The sequence below is a fragment of the Rhinoraja longicauda genome, chromosome 1, assembly GCF_053455715.1.
Source record: "Rhinoraja longicauda isolate Sanriku21f chromosome 1, sRhiLon1.1, whole genome shotgun sequence".
NCBI classification, from domain to species: domain Eukaryota; kingdom Metazoa; phylum Chordata; class Chondrichthyes; order Rajiformes; family Arhynchobatidae; genus Rhinoraja; species Rhinoraja longicauda.
The window spans coordinates 108,256,412-108,268,545 of NC_135953.1; the positions used below are offsets into that span (position 1 = coordinate 108,256,412).

Genomic DNA, 12,134 nt, shown 5'->3' on the forward strand with positions numbered 1-12,134 from the left:
TAGTAAATAAAGAGGTTCAAGGTTTCAAGGTTTCAGGGTCAAGGTTTCGAGGTCAGTTTATTGTCACAGTTCTAGTTGCCATGTTACAAAAACTTGGAAGGAAATTGTCAATTAAAATGATGCATCATACATACAAGAAAATGAGTTTAGATGATTGAATTGCGTAAGAAGTTGTAATATTGGAAAAGCTAATTTTATATAACGTTTCAAGCTATTAGTTTTATATCATTATAAGTATATTTTCCAAACAATCTTTTCCCACCAAGGTCTTAATGCAAAAAGCCAACTCACCAAAGCAAATGCTTCCTATTATATGATTTATCGGCATGCGATTTCTGGCCATAATTTTCAAATAGAGATTCACATATTTTATACCAATATTAAAAAATCTGTCTGTTATAAAAACAAAATGTGGTACTTCCATGAAACAAGCAAATTAAGATCACGCTTAAGGCATTACTCTGAGAGATTTATAGCTTTATGAACAAGCATATGGCCTATTCATATGCTATAAAACTCCCAGCGTTCGTGTTCGCACAAATCCCAGCCAGTAAATTGGATGGAAAACTCAACGTTCTGAACAAATTTCGAAATCCGCCAAAACAAAAATCTTTTGCACTTCTTCATCCAATATGTATTTATGCAATTCTTTGCAAACTTGACTACCAACCACTTTTCTGCAATATGGTTCCTTTCAATATTGTTAAATGAAATGAAATTTTCTTCTATGCATCATTTGTATTTTTATGGAGAATTTCCTTTAAAATTATGTTTTTAAAGGGCATGTTCACATCACTGATTTCAACATAGCAACACTGGTGAAGGATTCTGAAAAGGCTACATCTATGGCTGGGACAAAACCCTACATGGGTAAGTAACAATAAGGATTAGGGTCTTAAGAAAGGTCCCAACCCAAAATGTCACCTATCATGTTCTCCAGGGATGCTGCCTGACCCACTGAGTTACTCCAGCATTTTGTGTCTTTCCCAGGAGTAAGGAATGAATACCTATGATAATAGAGAGATACTAATATCATTATATAATACTTTTAATTTGTAGGGGTAGTGAATGCAATCAAAATCAGATATCATCAATTTTAAAATTATTATTATTGTCATATTCTTCAGATGGAAATGATAAAGTAATTTTCATAAAACTATAGAACGTAGAGCATAGAACAATACAGCACAGGAACAGACTGTTCGGCAAAAAATGTTAGTGCTGGACATGATGCTGTTAAATTGATCTCAACTGCATGTACATGATCCGTATCCTTCTATTCCTTGCACTTTCATGTGCCCAGCCAAAAGCCTCTTAAATGCTACTATCGTATCTGCCTCCACCACTACCCCTGGCAGTATGTTCCAGGCCCCCACCACTCTCTGTGTAAAACAACCTGGTGCTCACATCTCCATCTCCATCTCAGGACTTTCATATGAAGAAAGACTGGATAGACTCGGCTTGTACGCGCTGGAATTTAGAAGATTGAGGGGGGATCTTATAGAAACTCACAAAATTCTTAAGGGGTTGGAGAGGCTAGATGCAGGAAGATTGTTCCCGATGATGGGGAAGTCCAGAACAAGGGGTCACAGTTTAAGGATAAGGGGGAAGTCTTTTAGGACCGAGATGAGAACGTTTTTTTTCACACAGAGAGTGGTGAATCTGTCGAATTCTCTGCCACAGAAGGTAGTTGAGGCCAGTTCATTGGCTATATTTAAGAGGGAGTTAGATGTGGCCCTTGTGGCTAAAGGGATCAGGGGGTATGGAGAGAAGGCAGGTACGGGATACTGAGTTGGATGATCAGCCATGATCATATTGAATGGCGGTGCAGGCTCGAAGGGCCGAATGGCCTCCTCCTGCACCTATTTTCTATGTTTCTATGTTAAACTTTCCCCCTGTCATCTTATAGCTATGCCCTCTAGTGTTCGACATTGGCACCCTGGGAAAAAGATTCTGACTGTCTACACCATCTGTGCCTCTCATCATTTTATTTCAAGGCTATTAAGTCTCCCCTCAACTTCTGACATTCCAGATAAAGCAATCCAAGTTTATCCAACCTTTCTTTGTAGCTGTAAATTTCGCCGGTGTGGGACGAATAAAGGAATATATTATTATTATTATTATTATTAAACTCTCGAATCCAGGCAATATTCTGGAAATATTCTCTCCAAAGCTTCCACATCTTCCCGTAATGGGATGACCAGAACTGCATGCAATATTCCAAAGCGGCCTAACCAAAGTCTTATAGCACTGCATCATCAAGTCAAGTCAAGTTTATTTGTCACATACATATACAAGATGTGTAGTGAAATGAAAGTGGCAACGCCTGCGGATTGTGCCCCATAATGTTGCTGGCTCTGGATCTGCACTCCTGATGTATAGGTCCTGCAGGGGGGCGAGTGTAGTTCCCATAGTGTGTTCAGCTGAACGCACTACTCTCCGCAGAGCCTTCCTGTCTTGGGCAGAGCTATTCCCAAACCAGATTGTGATGTTTCCGGACAAGATGCTTTCTACAGCCCCATAGTTGAAGCACTGAAGGATCCTCAGAGAGACTCTAAATTTCCTCAACTGTCTGAGCTGGTAAAGGCGCTGCCTTGCCTTACTCACCAGTTGTCCATGTCAGATCCTCTGTGATGTGGACTCCCAGGTATTTAAAGCTGCTCACCCTATCCACAGTAATCCCATTTAACTCCAGTGGCATATACTTCCCGACTCTTCTACTCAATGCCCTCACCAAAGAAGGCAAACAGACCATATACCTCCTTGACATCCCTATCTACTTGTGCTGCCGCCTTCTGTGAACAATGAACTTGGACCCCAAGATCCCTCTGCACATCAATGCTGTCAAGGGTCTTGTAATGAACTGTATACACTCCCGAAACTTTGATTTTGAACTTCGAATTGTGGATAACTTTGATCACAGTGGAGATTTTTAACTGGTTGTTTAATATGAACATTAAGTTAACAAAATAAGTAAAATCAATACATAGATACATAGATACATACGCAGGAGTAGGCCATTTGGCCCTTCAAGCCAGCACCGCCATTCAATGTGATCATGGCTGATCATCCACAATCAGTACCCCGTTCCTGCTTTCTCCCCACCTAAGAGCTCTATTTAACTCTCTTTTGAATGCATCCAGTGAATCGGCCTCCACTGCTTTCTGAGGCAGAGAATTCCACAAATTCACAACTCTCTGTGTGAAAAAGTTTTTCCTCAACTCAGTTCTAAATGGCCTACCCCTTATTCTTAAACTATGGCCCCTGGTTCAGGACTCCCCCAACATCAGGAACATGTTTCGTGCTTCCAGCGTGTCCAATCCCTTAATAATTTTACATGTTTCTACAAGATCCCCAGATTCAGCTCAAATCGCTTTGTGAGAAGAACATAATACAGGACATATATGCCTTATCTCCACATCAAGGAATATTTAGTTTAGTTTAGTTTCGTTTAGCTTAGAAATACAACATGGAAACAGGCCCTTAGGCCCAGTGAGTGCATGCTGTCCATCGATGACCCATTCACACTAGTTCTATGCTATCCCACTTTCTCATCGACTCCCTACACATTAGGGGATAGGTTACAGAAGCCAATTCCTACAAACCCGCATGTCTTCGGGATGTGGGTGGAAATCGGGGCACTTGGTGGAAACCCACGTAGTCACAGGGAGAACATGCAAACACCACACAGACAGCACACAGACAGCACCCAAGGTTAAGGTTTAAACCCAGATCTCTAGAGCTGTGAGGCAGCAGCTCTACCAGTGGTGTCACTGTGCTGCATGTTTAGTTCTGCAACAAATGTAAAACAACAGAATAGTTCAGAGGAAAGATAAATATATCCCATAATTCTAAAGGATCTCCACAGCTTTTGAATTCATGGCGGTTATTAATATGTTGGAATTACAGGCAATGTTGTCTTCAATAAAAGCACAAAATGCTGGAAATTCTAGGAGGTCAGGTAGAAAATGTGGAAAGAGAAACAAAGTATGTTGGCTTTAGTCCCAGCTGGTCTATTTATACTTACCCGAACTGTAAGTCAATAAGACAATGTAAATGATACTAAACTGGATTCACCCTTTGGAATCTTAGACATCTAAAATGTCAATGTTACGCAGCACTACATAGAAATGCAGGTGTCTGAATTTTGGGAGACTTGTTTGATCTTCTGAGGGAGTCATTCAAATATTAGTTCACCATTAAAATGAAATCATCGTGCATTGAAATATTGCAATCTAAAATCAGAAAGGGATTTAGTTTACTGAAATTGAATCATAAGCTAAGCATGGATGAACATGTCTTGATTTTATCATTATTATATAAAACATACTCATGATTTTTCTTCAGGCTTTCAAAATTTCCTCCGAGACAGAACTGAAGTAACGTGATAATTTAGCAGATATGGCACATATTAATGACGTGGGGGGGGGGGGGGGGGGTTTGAAATTGAAAACCAGCTGCAAATGTTATCAGCCCTCCCTGGCTTGGTTGTAATAATTATTGTATCAGTGGTGAGGTAGCAGACACACAGTAGGGTTGTTCAATGGCGCAGAGAGCAGCACAGTGGCGCAGCAGTAGAGTTGCTGCCTTACGGCGCCAGACACCCGGGTTCGATCCTGACTATGATTGCTGTCTGCATGGAATTCGTACGTTCTCCCTGTGATCGCCTGCGTTTTCTCCTGGTGCTCCGGTTTTCTCCTCCCACTCCAAAGATGTGCAGCTTGATTGGCTTCTTTAAATTGTCCCTAGTGTTTAGGATAGTGCTAGTGTACGGGGTGATCACTAGTCGGTGCGGATCAGTGAGGCAAAGGCCTGTTTCCACACTGTATCTCTAAAGCCTAATGTCTAAATTATTTCAACAACATGTTTAAATTTCTGTAAGAAATGCCTGATGAATTTCCAAATAGCAATCATCCCTTCTAATTTTGCCTCTAAGAAATCATTAATATATAATTCACCCCAACACCAAAAAGAATTGTGTTCAGAGATGTCCCGTACAATTCCCAAAGCATCTACCTACAAAGGTTGCAGAGGCCACGTCATTGACATGCGGGATTATGGACAGTGTGTCAGGGTTTGAAAGTATGCTCTCCACAACAGGCTCAACAATTGAAATAAGGGCTGTCGTAGAGAGAACGGTAAATGCAATGGAGGTGGGATAAGATTGCCACTGTGTCTGAATACTCCTTCCATGTTTCCATTGTGATCTTGCCCTCCCATACACTCCTCAGCATTATGTTGGCCAAGCCACCGAGAGACTGAATCATAATGCAGGCAGAGATCACAGTAATGAAGTTAAAGGGTGCTGCAGGCATGCATGCACAGAGAACTGATCAGCCACATTAGCAGGCTGGCACAACGAGAGGGAAAAACATTCAAGTCCGAGCAAAAACATTTTAATTCGTGTTTTTTCTTTGTATTGCTTTGCACCAATTTCAGTCATGAGTGAATAAATGAGTCTCATCCGTGGGATGATATCTTCTTGTGTACAGCAGACACCAAGTAATGTCAACTTATTGAGGTAAATCACATTTGAAAAAGCTGAATTCAAGTTCTTGATTGTAATGGGTACAACCATGTTAAAATGGGAACAGTTATTTTAATGCCCATTTTGCATGTATGATCAGTTCAGATTTTTGACAATATTTTTAATCTCACAGTGGAACTATTCATGTGATCCCTATACTCCTTGTCGTAGCTATTTTAGGTTAACATCATATCCTCTATCTAATATAGTGAAACTCAGGATTATGCAGAAAATTGCTCCCAATATTCCTTGGAAAGGAAGGCTCCAACTAACCTCCGAACTATGAACTCCATGGGTTGCGCTAGGGATGTTGGGGTTTATTTTGCTTTTGAACTATATTGGGGTTTTTTATCCATTGAATTTCTTTTTATTTGTTTACTATATTGTCCATTGACTACCGTGTTTACAAACCTGTTTTGCTGCTGCTGCAAGCAAGTATTGTATTGTTCCATTTTGGTACATATGACAATAAAACACTCTTGATTCTCTTATGTGGAGGGAAAGATTAAAGAAGAAATGTGCAATGAAATTCAATTGAGAAAGGGAACCCAGTGGTTTAGTGAATGAGACCTGATAGTAGAAAGTATAATTTAGACAAATGTTCGCTGAGTGAAATGGTGTTAGCTTTGACCAAAGTTTCTGAAAAGCCAAATCTATATGATACATAATTTCATATATTTCTTTACAACGTGGATGGTCATTCACCCCATCCAGTTTCTGCTGATTCTCAGAACAATCCATCAATCTCTGTATTCCACTTATTTGCCATAGCCTGTTCTCTGTTACATGCCCATTAAATGTTTGCAAATTTTCCAACAGTTAACTTCGCCAGGCATGATTTACAGCAGGAAATTAACTGAAAGACTGCATGTTGTTGGGAGATGGAAGGAAACTGGAGCATCTGCATTCATGGGGAGAGTATGCAAATTCCACCAGAGATTAGGATTGAACCCATGTTGCTGAAGTTCTGAGACAGGTGCACTCTCTGCAGTATCACTGTACCACTCAATCCTTGTGTTAGGTAAGGATAGTGAACAAGTTAACAAACATGCTTTGGAATGATTTAGAAGCATCTCAAACTGTTAGCAGTAAGATGGTGACACAAGAGACAGCAGTTTAATTTGGATTTGAGATCCAACATGGAAACAGCTCCTTCGACCCGAAGAGTCCACACCGACCAGCAATCCCCATACACTGGCACTATCCTGTACACCAGGGACAATTTACAATCTTTATCAAAGTCAATTAATCTACAAACCTGTACATCTTTGGAGTGTAGGAGGAAACTGGAGCTCCCGGAAAAAACTCATGCAGCTCATGGGGAGAACGTATAAACTCCATACAGACAGCCCCCTTAGTCAGGATTAAACCTGGGTCTCTGGTGCTGAAAGGAAGCAACTCTACTATTATGTCACCATGCCACAGATAATCAAATCGTGAGCAAAAGTACAAGATGCTGGAGGAACTCAGCAGGCCAGGCAGCATCTGTGGAGGGGAAAGGACAGAAGTCAAGCTGCCTGGCCTACTGAGTTTCTCCAGCACTGTTTTTTAATCAAAACATTAGTATCTTTGAAAATCAGAGGAGATGAGGTATATGGAACGAGTTATCGGAGGATGTGGTTGAGGCAGGTACCATTCCAATGTTTAAAAATCATTTGAACAGTACATTGGATAGGATACGTTTGGAGGGATATGGACTAAATGCAGGCCGGTGAGACTAGTGTAGATGGGACATGTTGGTCGGTGTGGGCAAGTTGGGCCAAAGGGCCTGTTTCCACGCTGTATGACTCTGACTCTATGACCAAAATACAACAGGCAACAATAAACAGGTAACAACAAGATGATGCTGGAGCATGGCGTCTTTGCATGCTTTTTGTACATCGTCACATCACAATGGCTTGACGATGTGAAAGTCATATTTATATAAACACACCAGACTGCAGATTAGAGCTGGACTCAATGCATTGAATTGGTACAAGACACACAAGTGAAAGTGTAAGTATGGTGGAGGCTGAGGAAAGTAGGTAACAAGCCACAATCATATTTAAAAGCTTCAGTGAGGTAGAAATGATTCATTTAAGCAGATTCAGCTGAAAAGTGGAAAATTACTTTAAAAAATCATGGATGCCTAGATACCATGAAATAGAAAACCAATGTTTTGGAACTGTCATGTGTGATCGCATAGTGAAGCTTGAGAGACTGCTGAATGTAACCTTTAGGAATTCAAGTGTTAGGTTGGATTTAAGTTAAGTTATCATTTTTTGGTAGAGACCAATTTTTGTAGTAGATTTTTTGCAAGTAAAACAATCAATGAAAACAAATCCAGGTTAGCTGAAGAGTATTTTTTTTTTCTTTTCATAGTGCAGAGTTTGTAGGATTTTGCAATGGTTAAAGTAAGACAGCCCTTTATCTTTGGATGGTAGTACACTTATTCTAATCCTTTTGAACTGTTAGAATAATAACTGAAATTGTAACTACATCTGATTCTTATTTCTTCATGCGACAATTAGCTAAAACAAAGTAAGTTGTTTGTATGTAATGTGGAATAAAAGTGATGCAGTACAATCTAGGCAAACAGTTTTTTAGATGCTGAGGCTTGGGGGGCAAGACCATATTAATTAATTCTGTGCACAAACAATGCATGAACTCTACAATTGCAAGTTAGGGAAATTAAGGCTCAAACCAGAATATTACACAGTGCATTGACATTTTAACAAACACTTGCATAGCCAGCGTTCCCTTGCATAGCTAACGTTAATGCCAATGGAAAGCAATATTGGGAAGAATTAATTTTGAACCATTGGGTGGTAACCCTGAGGCAAGTGTAGAGAAACAAGTGTCCAGCAACAGCTGCAGGGATATTTTTGAAGCTATCAACATGAAATACACATTCCTCTTGATCACTTGAACCTGGAGACTGGATAATGTCAAAGATTCTGCCCCTGACATCTTTTGGTTCTTGTCATGATGTAGTCACTCATCAATTCACTCTGCGGACTAAATCAGTCTTATGTATATTCTTGTCTTTATGTATATTCACTGTCTTTCAGTAATCTGGATATAGGCCTTCAAGTTAAGGTAGACACAAAATGCTGGAGTAAATCAGAGGGACAGGCAGCATCTCTGGACAGGCTCAGCGATCATTTCGCTGAACACCTCCACTCAGTCCGCCTTCACCTACCTGATCTCCCAGTTGCTCAGCACTTTAACTCCCCCTACCATTCCCAATCTAACCTTACTGTCCTGGGCCTCCTCCATTGTCAGAGTGAGGCCCAGCACAAATTGGAGGAACAGCACCTCATATTTTGCTTGGGTAGCTTACACCCGGCGGTAAGAACATTGACTTCTCTAACTTCAAATTGCCCTTGCTTTCCCTCGCTCTCCGTCCCATCTCCCTTCCCAGTTCTCCCACCAGTCTTACTGTCTCCGACTACATTCTATCTCTGTCCCGCCCACTCACCTGACATCAATCTGAAGAAGGGTCTTGACCCGAAACGTCACCCATTTCTTCTCTCTAGAGATGCTGCCTGTCCCGCTGAGGTACTCCAGCATTTTGTGTCTACCTTCGATTTAAACCAGCATCTGCAGTTTTTTCCTACACATATGCCTTCAAGCTGTATGTTTAAGATGCTAGAATAAATTAAACATCCAATGGTGAACCAGCAGCACGAATTTCAATTCTAACTCCATAGCATTTATGCGTCACTTCTAAACGTCTTCCCTTTCTAAGAAAAGTTCAGAAATAATAGCCTGAACCTTAAATGTTGGTATGTCCCTAGAGTTTAGGATAGAACTAATGTTTGGGTTATCTTTGGTTGGCACAGACTCAGTAGGGCCTGTTTCCACAACGTATCTTTAAACTAAACTAAACTAATCTAAACTAATCTAAACTAAACTAAACTAAAATAAACTAAGATCAGAGCGAGATAGAGGTAGCTCTCTCCTATTTACACTCTAATGAAGCATGAAAGTAATTGAATGAAAAGTATCTCAACTTCAGATTAATAAACTTCCAGGTATGATATTAAGCTCGTCACTGAGATCACAGCTACTGCTCCCACTTTTCCCAGACTGTAGGTGCTGGCAATGATTCGAGTTGTTGAGTTATACAACATGGAATCAGGCCCTTTGACCCAAATTTTCCATGTCAACAGAGACGTCTATCTGAGCTAGTCCCATTTGTCTGCATCTGATGATTGATGTTACACTTCTTTAAGATACATCTTTATCTTTATCACTGCTGCATCCCTTTGTCATGTAGTTTTATTTATTTTATCATTTGTCCATTTTGTCTCTTAAAGCTAACCGAGAAAGCTGTCAAGTGTATTTCATCTAAACAATTGCAGGTCCAATACTTCTGCAATCCAGCACTCCTCCAGCAAAGTGTTAGACTGGATTCCAGGGCTGAAGCCTCAATATCCTAACTTTAAAAAATAGCACTATCCCTCCGTACCATAATCCTCTACCTAACACATAATAAACTTCAGCTCAAGAAAGAGGCCCTTTGCCAACCTTTATCAGATGACTACAGACACCAATAAATATAGACAGTGTTGCTTAGATCTTGAAAAACTTTTCAAAAATAAAATTCACACAGAAGAGTGCCTTTGATAGATCAATTGTGTAAAAATACCTTTGAAAATGTAGGAATAAATTGTTTTTTCAGACAAGAAGTCTAAAGCATCTCTTGAGGTTACCCTCCATAAATGCCTCCATTAGAAAGTCAAAACTAACATATTCAGGCAAAGATCAACGCCTGCTGTTATGATTGCTACCGAAAGTCATCAGAAATTTCAGATTATGAATATATCACTTTAGTAATTGGTATTTCAAGTGCCTAGCTTAAATTTAAATGTTTTCTTTTCTGAATGTATTTCCTCTGCGCTTTATCTTCCAGTTCCGTGCTTCACAAAAATGAATATCTAGATTCTGAATAAGTAATCTGAAAGAGAAATTCACTGAGTTTAAGATAGAAAAATAGTGGATTGTATCTTTTTTATTTTAGGATTTGCAAATGTTCCCCTTCCTGAATGTAAAATTCATGCCCTAAGTATTCTCATTGGAGACCTTCAAACTACCTTTAATCAAGATAGTTACTGGACTTTATCTTGCATTAAACTAACATTTACCCTGTATCTGCACTGTGGACAGCTTGATTAATCATGTATAGTCTTATGGTCTTATAGCACGCAACAAAAAAGCTTTTCACTGTACCTCGATATATGTGACAATAATAAACTAAACTAAACTAAACTAAACTAAACTAGTTATTTCTAATGCACTAAACCATTACCATATTTCGTGTTATTGTCTACTCAAGTCCACTGCAAGAAATCATAAAAATTCTGTTTGAAACAGCAGTAAAGCCTGAAAGTCCCTGAAAAAATGGGCCTCAACTCCATAATACACTAAACAATGACCTGTATGCTCCCCAGCAGGAGCTATGGTGTGTTATTGTGATTGCTGTGCCTTGGAAGGTCATCGCAGTTTAAAAGACCCATTCCCACAACAGCCGCAGAGCAGCATGAAAGGCTGCCATGGACGTGAGGGAAGATGTGGGGAACGGTGCACAATGTGTGCCATGCAATCTGATGCAGCTTCTGGAGTGAGTCGCCCAGGCCACTGAGACGCGTGAAATGATCACTGAAGCTGAGATCACACCATTAAGCATTGAAGTACATGATTTTTTTTAAACTGCAAACGTTGATGGAAGGAGGATGCAACAACCATGAAGGATGTAACCCTTGTGCATCCTTAAATTTGCGTTAGGAAGATTCATCAACACATTTCTAAACTAAAAAAAAACTTCTCCCCTTCAGCATTTGACATCTCCATTGCAGACACAGTATACTATAATTTATAATGGCAGCCTCTGGTTTCTGCCCATCAGATTATGGGGAACTGCACAATTATTTGAGGCCCCCTGGGAAACACATAGGTCAATGTCGATGCTTATTTCCTGGTGTAAGCCACCCAAACAGACCCTTCAGCTCACAATGTCTGTGCCGAACATGATGCCAAGTTAGACCAATCTCTTACACATGATTCTTTAGACTTTAGACATTAGAGATACAGCGTGGAAACAGGCCCTTTGACCCACCAAGTCCGCACTGACCAGTAAAAAAACCGCGTACATTAATACTATCCTACACATACTGGGGACAATTTATAATTTACAGAAGCCAATTAATCTTCAAACTATTATGTCTTTGGAGTGTGGGAGGAAACCGGAGCATCTGGTGAAAACCCACGCAGTCACAGGGAGAATGTACAAACTCTGTACAGACAGCACCCGTAGTCAGGATTAAACTCTGGTCTCTGGTCTCTGGCGCTGTAAGACAGCAATCCTACTGCTGCACCACTGTACTGCCCAAATCCCTCCATTCTCTGGCTATATATATGCATCTTCTAAAACCTTCACAAATGCCACTATCATATCTAGAATGTTCCATACAATCAACGCTCTACATTTCCTGCTGCATTTTAAGCACTTTCACAACTTTTTGCATGGGATCCATTTAGCATGAGCCCGATGTCAAATCCGATATTTTACTACACAAACAACCGGTGAAACCAAATTTCTAGTAAGACTTTTGACTGGTCACCA

General features: G+C 40.1%; 1 protein-coding gene across 5 annotated transcripts in view; it reads left to right on the plus strand.

The window, feature by feature from the left end:
• LOC144600287 (serine/threonine-protein kinase 32B-like) overlaps positions 1–12,134 on the plus strand; it is a 187,853-nt gene that overhangs the window by 150,889 nt on the left and 24,830 nt on the right. For all 5 annotated transcript variants that reach the window (XM_078411876.1, XM_078411862.1, XM_078411881.1 and 2 more), the window contains exon 6: positions 781–870. In XM_078411876.1, the coding sequence (XP_078268002.1) occupies positions 781–870 (90 nt within the window). The remainder of the gene's footprint in view (positions 1–780; positions 871–12,134) is intronic.